The following is a 25,106-nucleotide window of genomic DNA, read 5'->3' on the forward strand; positions in this document are numbered from 1 at the left end:
AAATTTTTGATACTGTATTATCGCGCATTGTCTGGTCACTTGATAGGCCTCCCGCATAGAGGGCCTCCCGCAGAGAGGGCCTCCCGCATAGAGGGCCTGCCGCGTAGAGGGCCTCCCGCATAGAGGGCCCCCCGCAGAGAGGGCCTCCCGCATAGAGGGCCCCCCGCAGAGAGGGCCTCCCGCAGAGAGGGTCTGCCGCGTAGAGGGCCTCCCGCATAGAGGGCCTGCCGTGTAGAGGGCCTTCGGCATGGTCGGCATCCAACATGGCTTTCATAGCACACTAAACCGCATGTGTCTGAGTTTAAATATACAGCCGCTGCAGGGAATTTCAAATAATTAGTACAGGTACAAACACCGCCCTTCATGTCTTTTTGATCTAAACGGGAAAAAAGAAGTTCAAGGAACTTCAAGGAAATTAAGGCTTTCCGGCCAATTAAATGACTCTTGAATTTTTTACCTACGCACCATTCACCGCTTTAGTAAACTGGGGACGCTTTATTTCCGTATGGAATTCCGGTTGCAATGAAGTTCGAGGAGCGAATTCCACAATTATTCCGCTTCATCCTTGTATTACTCTTCTTGGAATTTGATTCGCTGATCCATGTTTATATGCCCATCGTAGAATGTCAGTCAGAAGGGGGCTGAATATGGAAGCGATGTGTATAATTCATGGTTACCCTATGACTATTCCTGTAAGTCACAACGAGGAACTCCACTCCGAGAGAATCGATTTAACCTCGGACATCTGCACGTGGATATGCAGACCTCGAACGTGGGACAAAGTCAAAAGCGGCATGCAGAAAAGTAGTCGGTGCGTATGCAACATCAGTGAACGTGTGCACGCTTGTGCCTGCAGGATTGAAACTATAAGGTTCTCTATCCTGTTGATCACCGAGGCCATAAAATCCGAGGGAATTTGGCTATTGCCGATTCAGGAGGGCCAGGAATTTCCCTCTGGTTTCTGCGCTCGACTGCAGGCAGCCAACCATGTAGCTAGTGGTTGTAGTACTTGCGGCCTTTTGAACGCCACGCATCACCATGCACAGATGGGAGGACTCCATAATGACCCCAACACCTCGTGGTTTGAGAGCGTTATGAATGGCCATAGCTACCTGCTTGGTCAGACGTTCTTGAATCTGAAGTCTGCGAGAGAACATCTCAGCCAAACGGGCCAATTTGGACAAACCAAGTACGCGGCCGTTTGGGATGTAGCCTATGTGCATCTGACTTGTCTGGTTATTACAGTGTTTCAAAGATGGAGCTAGGGATTTACCTTTCCAGTAAAAGGAATTATGTGATGCTCGCAGAGGGAGAATATATCAATATCTTTCACGATAATGATTTCGTCGTAGTTTTCATGAAAAACAGCCCCATTGAGCAGATCCCCGACACTCTCTGAGTATCCTTTGGTGAAGTAAAGCATGGCTCTAGCGTACCGTTCTGGAGTTGCACGTAATCCTTCTCTCTCCGTGTCTTCTCCCACGCATTCGAGAATTGTCCGTACAGCTTCTGCAAGCTTCTTAGCGGGTTCTTCAGCCCCCTTTAGTGGGAAGTCCAACAGACGCGATGTTTCGTGGCATAGATGATAGGATTCATCTGCAAATCCACTGGGATCAGCCTGATCGTCGTGAGGTAGGGTATTGCCCGAGTTTGTGCAACTAATGGACGATCAGTAACTCGCCAGGTTAATCACAACTGCAACAACCCACCTTCGAGTGAGGTTGACTAGAGCTTCCTCGCTCGTTGGGACGGAATATGGGGCTTCAACCCCGGAACCGGAGATTGATAACTTAGGCAAATCTGAATTTGCATGAAACTTGGATGAGAGGGAAGCTCTTGCGGGTGTGTCCAAGTCTTCCTCACTATCTGAATCATGCTTTTGACTGGCATAATCTAGGCTTGTGGACATATATTGGGGAAAGTCGCTGGCGAGCATGGTGGGTATTGTGGTCGTTAGCTCAAAAGCCAGAAGGTTTTACTGTCAAGCGATATTTTGGGCTGAAGTATAAGCAGATATCCGGCCATTTGTTCCATTTAATAGGTGTGGTCTTCCAACTCTCCTCCATAATACGTCCCGTAGGAGATAGCCAGAAAGCAGGAGGCCGCTCAGGCAGAGGCCATTCATGCAGAGGCTATCCATGCGGATGCCTTTCAAGCGGGAGGCCGTCCACGGGGAGGCCATCCATGCGGGTCTACTAGAGCGAAAAACATATCTTCGAAATGGCCTTCACCAGTGCAAATTAACAATCAATTTGTTGTCACGAGGTGTCAAAATATCAAGTCAGTTCCTTCATTCCGCGCGTGACCGAGTGCAGTGACTTGTTGAACCATGCCACCTCTTCAGTACAGTGACTACCAGTATGCGCAATGCCCGCTGTACTATATACACAATGGAGTTATAATTGATGGAATTCTCTTAACGATCAGATGCGGTGCCCCTCCGCGATCATTACGCGAGGGGCTCTTCCCCTTATGACCCTACTGGCCAATCGTCTGCGCTTATTGTGTTGTGGCCAGAAAAGACAGTGTCTCTATGTCCTGTTCAATAGGATTTTCAGGGGCGCTACATCCACAACAACATGCGCTTATCTGTTGATGAATTAGAGTGGAACTTATGATTAGGCGAGCGGACTCTGCGTCTACTTCGACCAGATATCCAGGGCAAGATTCTTTAACTGAATTTAGCTATAAAGTCCGGTAGCTAACCCCTTCCGTTCTCCTTTAAAGATTTAACTAGCCAGAAATCAACAGCGCTTCACGGGCTGCATTGTTTTTTGTTAACAAAAGATTCAATTCGATTCGGATATGGCTCCAAATGCAGAAGGCCACGGTGTTGCTTCTTGGTCAATGTATCAGTCTCTTCATGAGCAAGTGTCAGATTTGCTGGCCGAGCATGACCTACATATCACGTTCCGCGATGATGATGACGATACCGAATATTTCAAAATGCGGGATACAAACATCATGGGACGCTTTACATGCCAGAAGAGAGCGTGCAGAGCAAAAGGCTGGTCAAGCAAAAGAATCGCCGTCACCATTCGTCTTTATCACGGACATCTGTACAATGCGAGGGTGTATCACCAGCGTTGCAAAAGTTGCAACGAGCTCGCGCGACCAACCTTAGATGATTCATATGCCGAGAGAGTCTCTTACTGGATCAAACGATGGAATGGGATTCAAGTGGAAAGACCACCAGTGTCCACCAGCAGCACAGGCCCACACAATAGTCATCTATGTGAGGGTTGTAGAGCTGGCCATTGCACTCAGTCCACGGATAGCTGGGTTGCACGACTGGAAAGGTTGGCTCTACTTCAATTAATTTATGGAACTGATCACTAGATTAATTCGCGTACAGATTGAGTCTGTAAATGCTTGAAATATGGCATCCAGACTTTGGGGAAAACATGCTCGTTACAGCAATTATTTGCAGTCTTGAACGGTGACTAGTATGGATACTGGCGAACGGAAAGTAGCGGTATCATCGTGAGGGCACGAGGTGGAACTGGCTGCGGTGTGAGTACCTACACCAGAATGCGTGTGTTGAAAGGCGGACCAGACGGTAGCTCGGGGCCTGACCCGCGTTGTGGAAGGGGAATAAAGGTTGTACTTAGGTTGCTACACGTGGTTCATTCAGGAGAGCCTGTGTAGCCACTATCTTGGGCCCAAACCCCTCCAAAGGCAACTCCTCTTCAGAGTCTGATCTCGGCCGAGTGCCAGGCACGGAGCGAAGACAACTAGTTAAGCTGTCTTTTACCGTGAAGACCTAGCTTGAAGCAGTAGGAAATGCTGTCAATCGAGAGCCAAAAGTGTCCGCGAACAACGATACTTCACTTCTGCGCACTCGCAAAGCAAGCGTGGTGGTACTGAAGTGAACCAACTAGGAAGTGAGTGCGCCTAATGCATGGATACCGCATATACGGAAGGAATCTGCGTATTCTCCTCAGCTAAAAACCATTCCTTCCCAAGTAAAAACTACGACTTCGTGACTATCTAAGAGCAATTGTCCTGTAAATATCAGCATACTTCCAATGCGAAATACTAGCGCTACTCAGTGACCAGGTGTAGCCGTCGGCTGACCCTCATGGTAGCTTCGATTGACTCCTGGAAAATGTTCCGTTCAAACACAAAAAAATGCCACCCTCCCTTCTCTCTTTTGTCATACACCATCTTTCGAGTGCAAAATCTGTGAGAAAGTCACGCTACATTAGGGACAAGACAACTAGCTTTCTTCAATCTCTTCCCTGTCAGTAGTGAAAAGAACCCCGATAACATCGGTCAGGATCAAAACCCTTGAGAGATGGCGGGCGAACTATAATTCCCAACGGGGAAGCAATGCTGTTACAGAGCCTTAACACTGGATTTCGTCTAGGAAGAGAAGAAAACGGTAATAAGAGCCGTGGGTGTTACCGCTGCTTTGAGTGCATTAGAATTTTCTGGAACGACCACCGAGGCTTACATGAGGAAAACCCTCGCTGTGGCTGTCGTTTGCCTAGCCGCTTGGGTGTTGGGTCGGCCGGGAACTATGCCGGCAAGAGATATTGGCAGCCGGTTCACAGATCCAGGCCTCTTCTTGTGACATAAATTCGATAGCCCATAGGCTGCTAGGGACTTGATCGGTTGTCGGGCATGAAATTTGCAACTAAGAATAGCGGGTGCAATCGAAATGTTGACGCAGAATGACAATAGTCACAATACAATATTTGGAGGCCATGATGAAAGAGATTGGAGTGTGAGAATGATGGATCAATATAGGCCAAACCACGACCCGGCGTCGTCGTAGTTCGTTCAAAGCGCCCCTACTGATAAATTTGACCTGCAAACAGGGGCGGCCTAGGTAGTGCCGAGGATCAGATAGATAGGTTTTCGTGGCTCGGGGTCCATATAAACAACAAGTCTAGTCTGAACCGCTTGGCTTTTATAGCTTCTGCATGCCAAGCAAGATATGTCAGTTGGCTACCATTCTAAAGGCTTTTTTCGGCGCGGGAGTGAGCGCGTTTTTCTTCGCGATCACAGCAACTTCGGTGCAATCCGTTATATGCCAGTACGAAGAGGTCAACTTGCACGTTGTCCAAAAAGGTAGAAAGAATGGAGAGGAAAGACCGCTTCTATCCCCAATCTGGCTGGTCTGCTTCCTCTTATGGCCGCGCATAATACTTCACTCCATCCTCCGGCGCACTTGCTATATGTAAACGAGGGTCGATTCTTTGGAATCTTGCCTTTTTCTTTCATTAATTTATATACATATATCTATATATACGCATCTGACTCTTCCAATCTGTGACGACTTCTTTTCTGACCCACAATGTAAGCTTTATCTGCTTGTCTCTTCAACGTCTGAAGCGTACTTTTGCTCCTTTGCAAACGCTTTCCATATGCCAAAAATGGCCTAGATAGGTGCAAATCAGCTAACAGCTTCTTAGTCACTGTAACCGTCTTTTCATGGAAATTTGTTAACATTCCGGGTTGAAGTTGGCCTTTATCTCAACTTCCGCGACGTTGATAACGAAGCCGCAGCTATTAAATCGTGGGACAGTAACATGATGCCCCGCTTTATACTCCAGAACCGAGCGTCTAGAGTAAAAGTTTGGCCAAGCAAAATAATTGCTGGCACGATCTTGCTCTGCAAGCGGCAAAGATAGGATGCAAGAGTACATCACCAACGCTACAGATCTTCCAATATCCTCTCACGACCCACCCTGACCTGCCATACACCGAGGTCTCCTACTCACTTTGACAATGGAAGAGATTTCCTTCGTGAGACCGCCGGTGTCAAATGGCAGCATAGAAACGTCAGTGCACGTTAAATAGCACTTTGAAATGGTTTGCCTTATTCCCACACAGATTGGTTCTTTCATGCCCCATTCTCGCTTGATTACTTTCTCTCGAGGATGAAATGTGGTAAAGAAAAAGTTCCGTGCTCCGTAGTGTTCAATCAGGAAGGGCTGGAAACTTATATGAAGGCAGCATTTACTCCGAGTACCGGATCCAAATGCGGTGCACAGGAAGAAATTGCACTTGATTTCAACTAGGAATATGAACCCAGATTGTCCTATCTTGATGTCTAAGTAAAGCTATGAGATAAGTGGCTGTAGTTCAGACGTGGTTAAGGGGATACAAATATGTCCAGAGACTTATGCAATTCTCGTTCCACTTGACTGAGTCGGTCTTAGAGAGGAAATAAACGGTTAGTCCTACAGGAATCGTAACGTTGCGCTCACTCGATTGAAATCACTGTTTTTGACAATAACGTGGTACCAATTTCTACCGCTTCTGACAGGTAGCCCATTTGCAGGAATTTGTTGTGTTGCAGTCATGAACCAGTTGATAACTCTCGGTTGAATTATCTTCAATACCGAATTTCTGCGAATACAAGGGGCATGATGAGCTAGAACTAGGCTGACCTGCATCGGTGTAGTATCATTTTACTCTGTCTCCTTTCAGTAGCACTAAATTCAAAATATAAAATCTACAATCTCCAACTTCCAACACACTTCTGGCGCTATGCGCTCTAGCTCGCATTGAGTAATGCATCGTTGATCTGCATATTACCTTGGGAAAGTCAAGGAGCACAGAACAAGACTGAATCATAAACCCTGTAACGCAGTGTCACTGACGCCGAATAATTTTCACACGAGACGACCAGCTAAATCGCAAGTTGGCTTATGGCAAAATGCTGCGAGCAATGACCCATGGTGCCGTGTCAAGTCTCCTTACAATCAGCAAAGTGAGGCGGTTGCAAGCCAAAATCCCAAAATCCACTCACCAATCCATATACCCGGCTCCAGCCACAGCTCGTTGTCAATTGCGAAATCAAACTAGCTCTCATCCTCTCTTACGTCTGAGACTTGACTTTGCGAAGGGCTGGCTTGGAGGTAAAATGAACGCAAATCAAACTTGGCTTTATATCACCATTGGGCTCGAATTCCGCTTGGATCATCTTGATTAACCGTGATAGTGGATCCGCCTGTTTCTTAGGTCCTTCACCCGGAATATTACCATACAGGTAGCTTAATTGGAGAGCAGTTGTATCTGTGTGGACCATGTTCCAGTCAATCAGATATGGTAGACAGGGATGATTTACCCTTTCCGGTCATGGATGTGAGACCTCGACAATTCTATGCTCTATCTTTGAGCTGAGTCCAAAAGAAAGCCCTCGTACGCTCGTTGCGGGCATTTCGTTGGGGGCACTGATGCCGGATGAGAATGCGACCGCACTGCGATGTAGTTGTGCAGTAATACATCATCAGAACAAATCGGTACCTCCGACTATCATTGCACAGCTGTCCTCAGTGTCGCTGTCACAGCAGACAAGTTCGGTGTTCTCGACGGGTTGACTTTTGCCAGTGAATTATGGCTTAGCCCCCCTTGAAGAGAGACCCAGTGATCTCATTGTCTTCGTTGCCGCGGAGAACTTGTTCCAGAAAAAACAAGTGTTCAAGAGCATTACCAATGCTTTGGTTCTCAATTACAGATGCTATTACCTTACCCTCTCAAGTGGCGATGTCGTGTTAGTTCCAGGTGAAAGAAAATTCTGTAAGCAATCAATGGATCAAGTACTTAGCTGTAGCTAATAATCTGCTTCAGGTCTACTGGAGAAGCAAAGGGGGTTGGCTCGGCTCCGCTTAGGGGATATCCTTCTTGGAGGGGTCAATGCTCCGGCTTGTCTTCAGAGGTGTGGATAGAGAAGCGAATACGCTTACTCTATAAAACTACTGGAGACGCAAGATCTTTGCCTATACGCTTGCATACCATTACCGGGTGATAGATCGAGTGGATCGGATGGCGGAGCCAATTCCAAAGGAAGCGAGCACCGAGTGCAGATATGAATACAAGCTTTCTTCCTGACTACCGAAATTCTCGTCGCCCAACTTTCGAGGTTGTTATACGTTGCGTTGGGATCTGTCTGCAGTGTTTTTATTCTCATCAAGCATATCTATCACTTCTTTGTCCGGCTCTTTTTAATGTGAAGGGTACTCACGGGACTTAGCATAGTTTATACGGTCGAACCCCCATCAACCCCAAGATTATAACAAAAGCTCTAGCAACAAAATACTTCAATAAAAGGCTATTACAGGAGTGATCCAATTGTAATTGGGAACATGCGAATTCACAACAAATTTTGTGGAGTGGGAAGAGAAAGAAACAGAGTTAAATTCTGGGACGTCGTTTTCCAGAAATGGGAACGTATGGCACACCAAAGCAAAGATTGAAAATCCGATGCCATCGCGCTCCAAAAGATGGATCCAATGATGTCTCGAAATCTTGTCGCTAGCTATCTCAGTAGTATGAGAAGAGAGATCGGACTGTTTCACTGCTTCGAATTTTGCCACCCCGGCCCTTCTTATCGCACTTCTTCGCTTCCTTATGCGCCATCGAAAACCAGGAGGCTCTGTATACTAACTCCACCATAGCCGTGCTGCCTCAACAATTCACGCCCACGGTGGATGGGGAATTCGGCGACCACAAGCACTTTGACATCAGCACATGCTTTGGTCTTGCTAAGAAGTTGTAGGACTGCGAGCATTGTGTTTGCCGTGGCGAGTACGTCATCTATAACCACAACTGACGCCCCCGGCGGGATCACATCCAAGCCAATTTCGATATGCCTCTCTTTGGGTTCGGACATAGGAGTAGGGGAAGATATATGTGATGCGGATCTGGGGACAGAAATAATTGGCGGCGGTAGTTTGCCCGCTTCTCGGATCAAGGCCAACGGTACACCTACTCGCGAGGCAAGTGCTGAAGCAAATACAAATCCACCAGCCTCACAACAAACTATAGTGTCGATTTTGGGCCATTGATCTGGGAGCTGAAGGTGCAACAAAGACGTGCATAACTCTAGCCCGCCTGGTTGCTGGGAAATGTTCAAGACGTGGCGGAAATCGACTCTCGGCCGCGGAAAGTCGTGCACCAAACCCACCATTTGGGCGAGTCGTTCAATGTCTTCGCTGATGAGCGGGAGGAGGTACTTCTCGGCAAAATGCTTCACCCGTTTGTCTCCTGTCTCATCGTTGTCGAAGAAAAAGGTGGGCGTGTGGTTCGAAACCAGGCTTGCGAATCCCTGGAAGTGGCCCTGAGCTGTGATGCTGCAGCCACCACTGTCGGTGGTGCTGCAGCCTCGACGAGCGTTTCTAGTTTCATTTGATGCCCTGACGTAAACCTCAATGACTCGAGTGGCAGGCACTAAATGCGAGACCATTGCGACTGGGGCCTCATCTGTCATTCCCGTAATCAACAACACGTCGGCGTCCACGGCATCGTGAACCACATCCAGGAAATGCTCCTCTGGAAGCTGCGGTCTTTGTCGGACTTTATCATGGAAAAATTCTGTCAACGCTGATCGATGACGCTCTTTGTAAGTACGGTCCCGAAGTAGACGGCCCAGGTCAGCACCAACAGCTGCTGCATACTCACGTTTGGTCGCATCACTAATGCTGATTGCTCTTGCCATGAGTCCACATGGAAGTCTCTCTGCAAATGAAGAAACCCAAGCATCTGCACAATAGTCTTTTCCAGCGCCATGTTCACCGGTAATGAGAATGACGAGCTTCTTTACTGTCTCAGCCTTTGGTAACGGGCATACATAACTCAGGACATTGTACGGATCCGCTGCTTGTTTGAGGTAGGCTAAGCGCCGTCGATTTGACCCAAATGCCCGAGACGAGAGTACCAAATCTCTAGGGTCAGGTCCCAGGTCTGCCCCATAGACTCCACGGCTCAAGGGCAGCAGATTGTCGACGACGTGGTATACCCACTCCACGACATCGCGGGCGATCTCGCTGCCATCGTGGTCGCGAAGCCACACACCTGTTATGATACAGGCATATTCCCAGTCTCGACAACCGAAAGCTGTGCTATCAATTGCCACGTCACTGGCTGCACCACCACCATGAAGTAGGTGAATGTAACAGAGCGGCGATGGGCGATCCTCGATGGCCTTCACCAAAATCTCCGTGATGTTTTGCGCTCCCATACCTTCCAAAAATAGACATCGCTTGAACGAAGAGGTCTTGCCGCCGCCGTGTCCGCCGTGCATTCTGGACATGTACATCTCGGCCTCAAACAATTCTAAGCTGTTCATGGATTTCGAACTTTCCTCTGGCCCCAACATCATTTCCATTGTACCAGGCATCGACGGAAAGGTTCGTAAGCTGTCACCGGACGTCGAAGTTTCGAATATGGTCACCCCCAGATAAATCTGGTCCATTTGCCAATACAGATATGCATCCGCAGAACAATTTGTTGGGAGACAACTGGCAAAGGCCTCCCCAAAGTTTTGGAGCTTTAGTCGTGCATCATTTCCATCTTCAAGCGGGAAATCCCAGGTTCGGACCCGGTAGGTCGGAACAGGAAATGTCTTGAACGTCAAGCTAATGACAATTCCAACGTTCGTGCCAGCGCCTCTGAGTGCCCATAAGAGCTCTATTTCATTTTCCGGGCGGACAGCACCCTCCGGACGATGTTGTGCTGGTACATCGCCGACACAAAGGACCCGGCCAGAATCAACGCCGACAACAATGGCTCCAACGATAGCGTCGCATGTGAGTCCGTACAACCTAGTCAAATGTCCAAGTCCTCCCTGTATCCACATGCCCGCACCTACACTGGGACGGGCACCCAAAGGCACGGTTACACCAGCTGCCATAGCTTGGCGAATGATATCCCCTGTTTTGCACCCAGCTCCCGCGACGATCAGCGGCTGACAATCGAGACTGGATCCCGCTTCCCCATCCCCTGCCCGACAAATGTGAATCTCGTCGAATACACTCATATCAATTGCAACAATATGGGGCCATAGGCAGTGACCACTGTGGCCCCCTCCAATGACAGTGAGACCGGTCTTATGTTGGATAGCCCACTGAACGCAGGTCTGTACTTGTTGGATCTCTGTCGGCCTAACGACTGATGCGGGCCGATGAAAGCGGGCCTCCCAATTCTTAATCGGCATGGTCAAATCCGATAGTGGAACATACGTCGCCAGTTCCCGTACAGCAGTTGAGTGATTGTTAAAGGCGATCATCAAGGTTGGTGAGCCGAAAATGAGGTGTTTCGCCTTGGGGTCTGCTCGTCGACTCAACCGTCGGCATGTATCACGCCAACCAACTCGAATGGTAGTATCTGCATCCCTTTCGTGCAAGACATATCCTGCAACGAATGAAGCAAAACAGTCCAAGATATTGTCATCATTCGGTACGCAAATTGCTCCGGTAGGAAAACAAGCCGTTCGATGGGATGCTAATCCATCAAACTTTGGCTGTCCGTCGCGATGGAAAACTATTACCATTCCCCCTTCGGGCTGATTAACAAGCATATCCAGCGCTCGCTCAATGTATTTAGTTTTGGGATTCAGGCCGTACATGCTGTGGCAGAACAGAATCACGTCGTACTTCTCGTCATTGTCGTGCGCGCCCTTTGCTGCATTGCTGTCTACGTCGTCATGAAGGATAAATGGCGCTCGGCGGATATCGGGCAGGTCATCCAGGCAGGGAAATGGCGGGTCCGATGCGAATCCAGGTGAGAACCATTTTTCCAACGCGTTGGCAAAGAGAATGTTAGGTTCAAATGCGGCAAATCTTCTAATTTTCCGCTTTAGACTGCAGGGAAGATAACCAAGAACACTCTTTGGCCCAGGGCCAATTTCTAGCACCGAGATGCGAGCGCGAGCGTTGAAGAGAGGCGTCAGAAGCTCCACCAGTTGTGGTATAATGAAGTCTTGATAAATGGTCCAACCAGTGCCCTGTAGAAAGATGTCGAATCCATCGCTATATTGTACGTCAGAGAGTGGCTGCTTCGATGATGACGCAGCCATGGCTCTCTGCCTCAGGGCTGACTTGAGGGAGTCAACATTGTCCATTCTCAATATGATACGATTGACAGGTGAATCTGAATTTGTTTGACAACGTTCTAATGCTGCCATCCTCCGTTTTAATTACCCGTAGGTGACCCTAGTAGGCACCCACCGAGTGAAGGTGCGTGGAGCGGGGTATTCGTGGCGCTTTGAGCCCGGAATTGATAACTCAACCAGCCATGCAGGTTTGAGAGTTGAGTGGGTACTTGGCTCGCCTTCCATGAGGACGGCCTCTCGCATGGATGGGTCGTCGCAAAGATGGTAATTGTATAAAATAGAGTCATACCTTACGTAGACGAAGCCTTTAATACAGGCTTTGTGCGAACTAAAGCAGCATAAAGCATTCGCTGTTTCATTCATTACGTAGAATTAGTGCAATCATCCAAATCATAAATCGCAATGGATGTATTTCAACAATTCTACCTAGTGTTAGTGCGGAATACTATGCTAAGTTGTGTGCGAAGCTCACATGTACGCGTCGCAATATCTGCCTTTCACGACTAAATTGCGTAGCAGAGTCGAAAACAAAAACTGTATTACCTCAAGCCCGACCAAGCGAAAGGCACAAATTTTTCGAAATCCCGTTGACAATGCTATCCAAACAAGAGAGGTGATTTTTGCATAGCTATCGGACGCGCAATTTCCAAGCAGTACTACAAAAATGCTTAGCACCTACGTTGACACAAAAGAGCTACAGTGTGCCAAATTCGACGCGGGAAAATAAGTGACTCGAAACGACGAGACGTGGTTTAGTCTCGAATACCAATTTCTCGATATTGCGGATTCAAGGTCGATGGGGCTGAATTGATAGAGAAGGTCAAATATTTATTATTATACTGTATAGGTTTCCGTCCTACCACGTGCTAGTAGCCCACCTGGCGTGGGAAAGACGTCCACAGCTGAAGCAACCTCGGAATATTTCCAGCTGCCTCTTTATTCGGTACCAGCGAGTTGTGGCAAAGATTGTGGCCTCCCTGACTTTCCCAGACATCCACGGACGAGTTCGATGTCGACCACGGAGATTTCCATGCGCTTGAGCAACAAATTTGAACTTGTATTCAAGATCATCAAACACTTCAATGCCGTGCTCGTCTTGAATGAGGCAAATACGTTCATAGAGCAACGCACATCTTACCATAACACCCACAACCGCCTGGTGACCGTGTTTCTCCAAAAGCTGGAATGTTTCAAGAAAATCCTATTCTTGACTTCGGATCGCCGCATTTAGTTTGATGATGCAATCATTAGTCGGATCCATTTAATCGTCAATGATAAAGATTTGAGCAGGGGCCTCCAGTCAAATTTCCTCACGAGGGCGCGTATAGTCCAAGGACCTACCATGATCTAAGAAGACGACTTCCGACGACAGTTTCGTCCCTGCGAGCGCTCTTATGAAGAACTTTGTGTGGCGCAGGATGGACTTAACGAGGAATTCGCAGCAATTTTGAACCGCAAATGTCAACAGGGGAGTTCCTTAGCCGTGGCAACTGAGGTCAACGTTTTGCCTCTGTATGATTCAACCGAGCCTGCTTTAGCTATTAACTCAAGCTTTTGCTGTTTACGTTCAGCAAGTCGTGTCCCAAGTCTGGTGATAGAAGGGTCGATTTTGACAACAACCTCCCCGTGGATTTTTTGGTTATTGACGTTTCGCGGATCCAAAGTATCGGTGATATACTAAGGTTTTCAAATTTATGTTCTTTTCCTTACATGATGCTTGAAATGATAATCTCTCTCCTTTTTATTAGCTAAAGCCACCCTCAACGATAACATCGGCCCAGGACACTACCGTACATACGATATCCACATACTCTCTTTCCTGCCTCGAATACCGTGTAGATATCATCAATCTCAACTTCAAAATCAGGAACGTTGAAAGGTCTCGGAGATGGCCGACTTAAATATACTAGAAAACCAAGAGTACTTCTCTTTCTGAATATGCTGGAGTCAATATCTAAGGCCGCGATGTTTCCCTGGATTGAACTGTTCGGTAGTTTTCGATATGAATGCAAAAGCTCAATGTCAAGGCCCAGTGTCCTAGACATCAATCGATATTTATCAATATACACCCTTTTTCATTCCTCCTCTCGATTTCTACCCATTACATTGGATGCCCATGTGTTCGTTCGACAACCTCTTCGCTCCCCAGATAGTCAGCACTATCGTTCCTGAAACTCCCCTTCCCCGTGCAGATCACAGAGACAAAAGCCAGTTCTCGTATCTAGGATACTAGTGCAGAGCTCCCCGGCTGGTTCCTTGAGAAAAGTTGTAGTTGCCCTATAACGTAATTCCCGCCCGAGTGAAACACTTCACCAGAAATCGCGTCTTTTTACCTACTTACCTACATTAACAATCTACCATGCCACCAAAACGCGCTGAATCCTGGCAAAAAGCGACTGAGCAAGAGGGCAGGGTCTTATTAGCCCTACAAGCTGTTCAAAAGGGTCAATTTAGATCAATCCGCGCAGCTGCGAAGCAGTTTGGTGTTTCATATGTTACCTTATCCCGACGGGCGAATAGCCTTCCCTCACGCGTCGATATACGCCCATCTGGTCATAAACTGACCCAATTAGAAGAGGATTCGCTAGTCGAATGGATCATCTCTATGGATACACGTGGAGCAGCGCCTAGGCCTACTACTGTACGAGAGATGGCTAATATCCTACTGGCTGCTCGCGGTAGCCAGCCATCACCTACTGTTGGCAAGAATTGGCCATCAACCTTTATAAATCGACGCGAAGAGATTCGATCACGCTTCTCTAGGCGATATGACTACCAACGTGCTCTGAACGAAGATCCAAAATCGCTACGAGCGTGGTTCGCAACCGTACAACGCGTAATCGATGAGAACGGTATTCAACCGGAGGATATCTACAACTTCGATGAGACAGGATTTGCAATGGGTCTTATATATACACAGAAGGTAGTTACGCGAGCTGATTACTACGGTCGGCGATCGATAATACAGCCAGGAAATCGTGAATGGGTTACTGCTATCGAAGCAATTTGCGCAGATGGCTATTCACTACCGCCATGTGTGATTTTCAAAGGCAAGGTTGCAATCGCTGGTTGGTTTGATAACCTACCACAAGATTGGCGATTTGAGGTCTCGAATAACGGATGGACTACCGATGAGATTGGCCTACGATGGCTACAAAAGCTATTTATCCCATCAACAAATTCGCGTGTACGTGGCCGATTTCGGCTACTAATTCTTGATGGCCACGGTAGCCATCTTACGCCTCAATTTGATCGAATCTGCGCTGAAAACGATATTATACCACTCTGTATGCCTGCGCATTCATCGCATCTATTACAGCCACTAGATGTTGGCTGTGTTGCAGTGTTGAAACGCTCGTACGGTCGCTATATAATTGATCTTGCGCGTAGGGGCTATAACCACATCGATAAGTTTGACGATAAGTTTGACTTTCTCGATGACTACCAACGCGCGCGGCTTGAGGCCTTTGAACCAAAGATTATTCAAAATAGCTTCGCAGCTAGTGGGCTCGTGCCAATCGATGCAGAAAGAGTGCTTTCGAAGCTCAATATTTCTCTACGAACGCCTACACCACCAAACAGCCAGCCAAATAGCCGACCAGGCAGCAGATCTAGCCAATTCACACCAAAAACAACTAGAACTGTGGTTCAGCTACAGAAACAGGCTACCTTACTCAAAAATCTATTAAAACAGCGCTCAAATAGCCCTCCGTCGCCATCAAAAACCGCTGTGGATCAGATTATCAAGAGTGCCTATCTCTCGATGCATAACGCTACGATACTAGCGCAAGAAATCGCCAATTTACGCGCAGCAAATGAGAAGGTTACCAAGAAGCGCAAACGGTCAACTAGGCAGATACCCTGCAATGATGGTTTGACCGTACAAGAGGGCCTACAGCTAGCTCAGCAGCCAATTCAGCCAGTTGAAGCAGGTGAGGTAGTATCGCATGCGCAGGGCGAAACACCTAATCAGGCAGACCAGCCGGCTACTAGGGCTCCGCCTAAGTGTAGTGGGTGTGGGCAAGTTGGCCATAGGATCAATTCATGTAAAAATCGCTATATTTAGCTAATTTGATGGGTGTTGGTTAAGTTAATCGATTTTGAATTTTTCCTAATGGGTGCAACTGTTTCACTCGGGCGGGTGTTTCACTCGGGCGGGAATTACGTTATTTAGAACCTATTTGATCTAAGACAAATGGAGTTCAGTGCGCTATCACGGCTATGCGGGAGGCCAGCCATGCGGGAGGTATAAGGCTAATGTTAACACGTATCAGTGGCCTACGTAAGCATGGTGTGGGTGGGTCGCAGTATGCTTACGTAGGTCACTGATACATTGCACAGATATAGTATCTCACCACCAACGTCTTTGCTACAACAAACCATTTTCTTCTCCCTCGAAGGTATGCTTCGGTATCCTCCCTACCGATAGAAAATAAGACATGTCCAACGATAAGCAATCCAGTCAAATATCGTCAAGTCTTCGTAGCACGAGTAAGAAAAAGGTGAGGTAATTTGTACTGTAGCTGCTACGTCTGGGCCCCGGCTGTCCCGCAAGTGCATGATGCGGATACCAAATGCGGCCGTGGCATTAAATTATACCCTGCGCATGACTGCGACCTGGATCTTTTCCATCGACGACGACCTCTGATTCACCTGCAATGGGGGAATACCATTTTCTGTAGTTGATTGACAGCTATAGTTAACCTGATAGGTATCGTTAGTTAGATCACGCACGATCAGTGTATCTAGAGTTTTGCAAGTATGCACAACCTCAAGAAGGAGCTAACGCGACCAAGCAAATATCCTCACCGGATGCCCGCCAAAGTATAGAATAATACAGAATACCAGGGGAAAACGGTTCAGCAGACGTGTCCATACTATTCCCCTAAAATATCGCTCCGCCGTTATCTTTTGCATCTTCACCCGCAATTACTACTTGCACTTTATGTAAAAACACCTCGTTATCACTGTGAATTGTTCCACGCTCTGTAAATGACCGGTTACAAAAGTGAATACGATGGCACAACCCCAAGTTCTAGGACAAAGAAGCAATTATAATAACAACATCAACGGATGAAACACTTTCCACAATTAGGTTGCATTATTCAAACCGAGCCATAGTTAATAGTCAGTTACTACTGCGTGGCCTTGACCAGTCGATGAGAATGTATCCCTTGCACATACCTACAACCCTCACTTGATAGGGAGTCTTACTCCCCGCAGAAGTAGATGGTCACTATGAGCAGTATATAAGGGTTCATCTCTCGATTTACCTCCAATCTCGACGTTATTACTATCAACAAATTATCATCCTTCATCTCTGCACACACAGTTCGAAAAGGTTGTGCGAAACTTCCAGACGGATATCCTACAGGATCTATCTTCTGCAGAGCAGCTGGATCTTCTCAATTCGATCGATACTCTCCGCTCCCAGGGCATAAGCCACTATATCTCCCTGCCACAGATTATAGTTTGTGGTGATCAGTCATCGGGCAAGAGCTCTGTTCTCGAGGCCATATCGGTTGTTGGATTTTCGGTCAAAAGCAACGTTTGCACTCGGTTTCCTACTGAGCTTGTCCTTCGAAAGCATACCCATGTGGGTGTCCGCGTATCTATCCTGCCGCACGATTCTCGCAGTGATATCGAGCAACGATCACTTAGCGATTTCTGCGAAGAGCTAGACAGCTTCGAAGAATGACCCATCCTGGTTGAGGCCAAAGGAACCATAACGACCTCCTGAGGATCGAGGCGTTGGGGCCAGACCGCCCACATCTGACCATAGTTGGCCTCCCCGGACTAATCCATTCGGAAACCAAGCAACAGTCGGCGAGGGAGGTTCAGCTTGTCCAGGACGTCATTCTGTCCTACATGAAGGAGCCGCGCAGCGTCGTCCTGGTCGTCATGTCGGCCAAGAATGACTTTGCGAATCAAATCGTTCCCAAGCTGGCTCGAGAAGCTGACCCATTGGGTAAGAGAACGCTTGACATCTCAACAAAACCTGACACCCTGGCAGCCGGGTCCGAGAGTTAAGCGATGTTTGTGTCATTGGCGAAAAATCTGGAAGTCGAGTTCCTGCTGTGGTGGCACGTCCTGAAGAACATGGACATGGAGAAAGGCCAATGGACCCTGGAGCAGCGCGACGTTAATGAAGCCAATTTCTTCCCGCAAGGTATATGGAAGGATCTGTCGATCTCAATAGCTGGCATCGAAATCCTAAGAATGCGATTGAGTAAGGTGCTGCTTTCGCTGATCGCTACCGAGCTACCAAACTTGATTAGAAAGATCAAGAAGAAATTTGGCCAGTGCAGATTTTGGCTTCGAAGACTTGGTGAACCACGGATTACCATTGACGAGCAGAGGTCGTATCTTTTGAATATCAGTCAGTCACTCCAGGAGCTTATGAAAGTGGCTACCGATCGGACATACAACGATCTCTTCTTCGGGGATGCCCGCTCGAGCAACGGGTATCATAAGAGAATACGAGCCATCGTGCAAAATTTCAACGAAGAATTTGCCGACTGAATGAGCCGACAGGGCCATTATCGACGCATCTGTGAGTACACCGACGAACAGACGCCCGTTCAGCACCAGCTCTGTGTTACCAGAGAAGAGTATATCAAGCTCACCTGCCACCTTCTCAAAAAAACAAGGGGTCGCGAGCTGCCCGGGACATTCAATCCCATGATCGTTCGTGACCTGTTCTTGGAACAGTGCTCTCCGTGGGAAAGACTGGCCCGTGGCCATACGGACGGTGTATGGATTGCTGCCAGAGAGTTTCTCACGCTGGTGGTCAAACATATCACTGACGAGGCAACGTCAGCGGCATTGACTGATGGGATTATAATCCCAGCTTGTGGCTCTATTACGAATGAGACCAATGCCAAGACTGAAGAGCTGCTGACGCCGCACCAGAAGGGGCATCAATTACTTACAATCATTACTTTACGGAAACGCTGCAGAAGATCCGGGTCGCACGCCAGGAAGATGAGATATCCAAGATTCTGCAGCAATTCTTTGCGGTTGATTATGTGAGGGATCCTTATCACACTACTTATGCCATAAATCTTGAACAACTTGCCAAAGCGCTCCGTCAACATTCGGAACTAAACATGGTGCATTATGCGTCTGTCGAAGCATTAGACTGTATGCCGGCCTACTACAAGGTGACTCTCCGCCCGTATCCTAAAGACCTTTGTGGGTCTGACAAAATACAGGTGGCACTGAAGCGATTCCTCGACGACATTGCCAACGAAATTGTGGAGGGTAGACTCATGGGCTTTTTGTCTCGCATTTTATCACCGGTGACTGTATTCGACATGCCAGCAGACCTTGTCATGAAGATTGCTGGTGAGTTGAAGGAAAGTCAATCAATTCGTGAGCAACTCAACAAGAAGCTCGTGATCTTGGAGGGGGCTCAGAGACCTGCAAACGCTTCGTTTGGATAAAATTGGACGGTGTATCGACATTATCGGTGACTGAAACTGACTCATGGAATCTGAATTTGGCTACAGGCAGCTGCGATGCACGATTAGACGAGAAATATCTGACAAAGGAGAGCAGCAGCGGATCTATTTATGAAATAATTATACCGGAAGTGGTCGGCTCCGATTTTCCTGACCTATCAAGGCAAAGCAGAATTCAACCGTTACATGAATTAGCGACGTCGGAAAAAATGAGATCTAATATTTCCGATCCACCAGCTGATACGCCAAACTCACCTGAGATACCCGACAAAACAATAAATGAAAGTCCATTTCCTGACGCTGAGGCTGTGAGTTCAACCCTTGAGGCAGTGGACGTAGTTCCTGCGACCACTGAAGAAACTTGTGATCTTGAGCGACAATGAACCCACGAGGAAAATGAAGATGATGAAGCGGTCCAAGGTTTCTGCTCACTCTGTGTGAACATAAGTGGCCTCTGGTCCAAGGAGCTTGATGTTTTCTAAATCAAAATGCATCCAATTCAAACATGGTCACGTTTGTCAGTTCAAAAAACCAGCACTGCTTGAGCATCTCCAGAAAAACGGGCTACATCCTCTCAGTTCAGCTTCACTTCACAACCATGATCACTTTGCCATGAATAGTGCGTCACCACATAGCTATACCAGGATCAGAGGAACAGCAGTGGAAAATCTAATGGCTCCCTGTATCTCTTAATTTGAATGAACGTACCATATACACGCAGTCCAAACGACGCATTTTTACATGAGAAGTCCACACCAGAAAAAGATCCGTGAAGATAATAATATCAAGCTAAGAAATTAGCCGAAGACAGAAAATGTAGAGATTTCATCTGAGGTAAGAGGTTTTGGGTAACTCACTCCACTTTGGCTTTTACTTGTTTGTGAGTCTTAACGGCCTAGGACACAGAGAACGCGGAGCGAGTATGGTTACACCTCTGGAATAGGCCTGAAATATGGTCTTGAGGGGGAGGAATATAATCGCCCTCTCCAGATGTCAGGTCTTGACGGACGTAATAATGTAGCCCTGTCGACTCGTGTTCGAGGAGTTGTGGGCCTGTCAAAGTGACATGTGGGTTGAGAACTTTTTAAGACAAAGTGTCGAAGAGGGGCCATCACAAAAGCCTCTATTCCTGCGTCCAAATTCATCAGCTTAGCTAGCCGCGATCAAAGACATGGGCGACTTATATCGTGTATCGGTTTAACTGATTGATAAAGATCTGAGGGTAGCGGTGCGTGATCTTCCTTCCGGGAATCCTTGCGAACGGAATAAAGGCGTTCCTTTACTACCAATTCTTCACAAATAATCTCCCTACCAAATGCTACGTATCCCGTTGTTCGGCTTTTTAGACACATCGAGAGCTGAAAGAAAGCCCGCGCTTGTTCAAAGTCAGCCTCCACGTAGAAAGTTAGTAGAAAAGGGAAGATAAATTTCCATCCTGTTGTACACATCGAGCAAAAGCGATCTTGAGCTCAGGGACCTCTAGTCGAAAAGCAGCATACCGCAGGATTGCGCGTCGCATATTTAAGATGGTCCCTGGGCTCTGCTTTTTGGTCAGATCGATTAGTGGTAGACAGTCTTTTGTTAACATGATGGCGATGTGAGAAGTGACAAGACAGAAACGTTATTTAGGGAAGTCTCCATAGCATGACCTCCTACGGCGTACGTAAAAGACCAAAAGTCCAAACACACAGCTCGCCCCCTGATTGGAACAGTTCGCAAGTCCGTACCCCCTTTCTAAAGTCGTCACAGTACACATACTGAGGCGTACCCGACCCGTCTTCGCCAGTCCGTATTCATGCGCACGAAGAATCTAACAAATCAGGACGCCCAACTTACATTATGTTCCCCAATTTCAAGCGTTTCTTCCATTGTCGTAGAGCTGGCAAGCACTACATTTTGATTGGCGACTTTTTGCTTGGCTGAATGTTTAATTTCGCCCGAAGAGGAATTGGACCAGGTGCATGCTCTGTCCATCCTCACGGTAGACCAGTTTGTTGCGCCAATTGGAGTGAGGTGCTTTCAATCCACAAAAGCCTTTACCCTGCTCTTCTTGCCCGGCCCCGTGTCTCTGAGTCCATGTTTGAGTAATTGTTTTCAATGTTCACTTATTGTCTATTCCCTTGTCATCCAGACTCCACTTCATTCTGTCTTCTGATTGATCGCTACACGTGAAAGCAGCCCGTTAGATCAGAACACAAGGACAATCACCCAAGAGTAACAAATAAGTGTCTAGCAATGCCTCCCGATCTCGGAAGCATAGTTTCTTTGATACTTGCCTTTCATTTGTTCCCCCCTCTGCTTCTTTCACTCTTTCTCTTCCTAGTCAGCCCACATCCGAGTGACAAGCGATTCCTACATCCGACCAACTCTCTAGATTGCTTCTCCCCCGCCAGATACCAGAGAGGGTAGCAGTGTGTCAGTTAACCATAAATTTCTCTTTCCGGCTTTTAAAACCAAGTCTTTCTGACCATCCCAAGGGACAAGATTTAAATGAGCGGTTTAAAAGAGTCAATTCAAAAACATTGATCTTCCTCTGCATCTTCCCTTGGCCGGAGTGGCGTCATTCTGACCCTTCATCCTTTATCCTTGCTTTCTCTGCTCTAGTACTTCAGTGTTAACCACCACTCTTTGGTCGCATTTTCTTTGATCTCCGACGTCCAGCGAGGACACATCAACATAATCGAGACCATTGCTCGGTCAGGATTCCATCTGATTTGTTCATTCTTATGTTCGGCGCAGGGTGTTGCCCAGGTGTGATTCAAAAACCTTCTTTCTCTCTCTAGCGTGCCAGTTATTCCGTGGCCCATCGCAGCTATCATATAGACATCATGTTTTACGACAGAGCTCTCCCCAACCCGGTCTCTCTTCCCCATAAGGCCATTTCATTGTGCTCCCTTCCCGGGCCTAGTGATCCCTTAGGTCACAATATGATAGCGGGTCCACCGACAAAGCGATATGGAAAATCCCGCATTGCCCCAACCAAGGCATTGTGGAAGATTCTATGTCCGACAGGGTACGATTTTCGTCTCACGGTCAGTTCGACAGCGGGTCCAAAACACATCAGCATCTCATGTCCTATGAACCACCCCAAACGCCGGGCGGAATAGACTCGGGCTGCAGAATCACCCGTACAGCGGCTCGTCAAGCCTATTTCATCGATCACTACGAGAGACCTTGGCCCGACTCGCAGTGTCCCCTTCGGGAAGTTCGAGCCTGGCGAAATCGGTGGGGAATGATGGTCTTCGACCTTGTCTGTGTCAACCCGTGCCGAAAATTCCTCGTCCACGAAATGGTAATTTCATGATTAGTTCTTATCGAGTATCGACTTCGTTGTCATGTGCAGTACCCGAGTGATGAATAGACTTTGTTGTTTGACAACGTGTGCAATGCACATGGAAAGTAGTGGAATCGAATGCAAGCTAACATTGACCGTCTGTTGTACTTTGATAGCTTTCATTTTATATCATCAGCACTGGCGATCCACTGAGATGGCCCACAACCCACGCATGACCTTTCCTAAGATTTTCAAAGTGACTAGTGAGCAGTGGAGGCGTCTCTCCGAAGACAAAAAGAGCGAGTGGCATGCTCTGGCAAACGTGTATGCCGAGTATACACCACAGATCACAGACTGAAGACTGACCCTTCGCAGGAAGAGGGAATCCGCCATGGGCAAAATTACCTTGCATATTGCTATCGACCCAGACGACGTGGCCGTGATAGATCCACGCACAACCTGGCCTCAAGGACTAGCAACAATCCGTCCGGACGATCAAGATGTAACCGTTGCAGTGGACGTATCATCAACGCCCCTGCTTTAGCCATGGCTCCTTTTACCCCAATGATCGCTAGTCCTGGTTCGCGAGAAATGCTTTTAACGCAATTGCCATCTTGGCACGTGACTATAACTACTACCGTGATGACGGCGAGCATTTCGCAGTGCTGAGGAGGAAGACATTGCCACCTGCCGACTGCGCTGCTATTCAAATCATCACGGCTATTATCGCCCGATGATTTAGTAGACACTTGACTTTCATTCTGTGTTGGCGTACTGTAGGAATACCGGCTTGATGAGGTGTGTGTTTCCGTGCAGGACTTGATAGCGGAAGAGAAACATTATTTTTGCTCTTGGTGAGGGTATGATGCATTTGATCGAATTCTCTATTTAAAAACCTCGTATTTCATGGGATTTGCGTCGACTGATTGAAAGTCACAGAATGGGAAGCATCCGTGACTGGGAGGCTGATCTTCTTCCACTCTCAAAGTTCAATTGACCGATGCAATTCTTTCGTGTGATTTTTTGAGATAACCAGGAGGTAAGCGTCTCCTATTTGGCCAGAAAAATTGATACTAATATAATGGGTCCTTCTCCGTAGATCTGATGTAGCTAATGTAGCTGTCTCAACTCTATATATTGAACTTTACGCATCCAGCTTTATGGATTCACTGGAACAGGTTTGGCCGATGCAGCTCGATAAATTTAATGCAGTCAATGCAGCCGTATCTGTGAAGGGCTGTGACATAATGGAATCAATTGTACTAGGCCAATATACCGTTTACGACAGTCCCGAGGAGAGGAAGAAGAAAGGGTTGGGTGGTCGCGGTTCTCGAGAGTGTCGATCCTAGTTTAAATGGTACCTTTTAGAAACTCGTGATGGAATTACTCAAAGTCCCCTACCACAATGATATCTGGAGAGGCCATAGTACAAAGTTTTTCGCCGGGCTCTGGTCCGTCACGAAAATCTCTATAGAGTTTGACTGACATGGTATTCGGCATCTTGGTCGTAGTGTCCTCGATATTGCAAATTTTGATTAAAGAAACAGTTGACGCAAGGCAGACACCGCGCCAGTAGAGAAAGCTACGCGGAGGGCACCGAGATCCCACCAGAACTCCCTAATTAGGCGAGGTGTAGCGGCATAACTGAATGGAAGCATTACTTTTCATTGCAGACTTGAATAGGTGAGGGTGAATGGCCGATCGCCCGGAATATTCGTCTCTTGATTGCTTGTACATGAATGGGATTTGAACACCTGAAAGCCGAGGTAGCCAAGGTAAGACCTTCAATAACGACCGCATGAACCACTATGTGGAGTGCTCGAACTTGTGGACAATTCTGTAGCAGAATGTGACGAGCGCCGCTTTGAAATCAATCTGGTAAGGAGATAGCCAGGTTGATGATGGCCAATACGTCGCACGGGGAGATGGAAAGGTCGTCTGTGGTGAATTTATGAGTGTCGAACCTGAGGCCAGCCCAAACCAAACCCATGTCATTAAAGCCGCACCGATCAGAAGATCAGTATTAACTTACATGCTCATTTGAAGAAGTACATCTTCCCTGATGCGGGTGTGAAGGATGACTGCATCTCTATTTCGGTGGCGGAGGGGACGCTCCCGGCTTCTTCACGCCAGTAGTGTCGTACACACCACGAGCCATAGGGAAAATGGTAATGGTCAGAATATATTGCTTTTGCGTATGTTGATATGACACAGAGATTGGGGAAGATTTTGTAGGTGCTCGGAATTTGAAAAATGATGCCAGGGGCAGAGAGCCCTAATTGAGTCGGCAAGAGAGGCGAAGTCAGCGCTTACTTCATCAAGCCTAGTCTTTACTAGCCCCAATTTGATACACGTTATCATTGCGGTATTTAATTTCCCGTCCAGGGGGCCTAGAAGCGGATTGTTGTCTGTTAAATCCAATCTGAAGATCGATGCTTCCGAATATGGTATGAGGAATTTGTCCTAACTATATGATTTTGTCATAGCCCGGCTACAGCATCCCGAGATACTCCCATGAAATAGA

The 25,106-nt window shown here is 47.4% G+C and overlaps 5 protein-coding genes across 5 annotated transcripts; 3 read left to right on the plus strand and 2 right to left on the minus strand.

Annotated features, from left to right (window-relative positions):
• Positions 1-920: 920 nt before the first annotated feature.
• Positions 921-1,936, minus strand: N7539_008751 (GTP cyclohydrolase I; the record flags this gene model as incomplete). The annotated part of the gene is made up of 3 exons (XM_056938346.1): positions 921-1,223; positions 1,274-1,658; positions 1,710-1,936. The coding sequence occupies 3 exons, from the start codon at positions 1,934-1,936 to the stop codon at positions 921-923; spliced, it is 915 nt and encodes a 304-aa protein (XP_056786354.1).
• Positions 1,937-8,362: 6,426 nt separating this feature from the next.
• On the minus strand, positions 8,363-11,854 carry N7539_008752 (uncharacterized protein; the record flags this gene model as incomplete). The annotated part of the gene is made up of 1 exon (XM_056938347.1): positions 8,363-11,854. The coding sequence occupies one exon, from the start codon at positions 11,852-11,854 to the stop codon at positions 8,363-8,365; it is 3,492 nt and encodes a 1,163-aa protein (XP_056786355.1).
• A 6,024-nt stretch (positions 11,855-17,878) lies between these two features.
• On the plus strand, positions 17,879-18,367 carry N7539_008753 (uncharacterized protein; the record flags this gene model as incomplete). Its single annotated transcript, XM_056938348.1, has 1 exon — positions 17,879-18,367. One exon carries the CDS (start codon positions 17,879-17,881, stop codon positions 18,365-18,367), a length of 489 nt encoding a protein of 162 aa, XP_056786356.1.
• Positions 18,368-18,954: 587 nt separating this feature from the next.
• Positions 18,955-19,290, plus strand: N7539_008754 (uncharacterized protein; the record flags this gene model as incomplete). The annotated part of the gene is made up of 1 exon (XM_056938349.1): positions 18,955-19,290. One exon carries the CDS (start codon positions 18,955-18,957, stop codon positions 19,288-19,290), a length of 336 nt encoding a protein of 111 aa, XP_056786357.1.
• Positions 19,291-22,814: 3,524 nt separating this feature from the next.
• N7539_008755 (HMG-box domain-containing protein) lies at positions 22,815-23,126 on the plus strand (the record flags this gene model as incomplete). Its single annotated transcript, XM_056938350.1, has 2 exons — positions 22,815-22,906; positions 22,958-23,126. 2 exons carry the CDS (start codon positions 22,815-22,817, stop codon positions 23,124-23,126), a joined length of 261 nt encoding a protein of 86 aa, XP_056786358.1.
• Positions 23,127-25,106: the final 1,980 nt, after the last annotated feature.

This window comes from Penicillium diatomitis (genome assembly GCF_028827545.1).
Source record: "Penicillium diatomitis strain IBT 30728 chromosome Unknown utg000014l_segment0_segment0, whole genome shotgun sequence".
Lineage (NCBI taxonomy): Eukaryota > Fungi > Ascomycota > Eurotiomycetes > Eurotiales > Aspergillaceae > Penicillium > Penicillium diatomitis.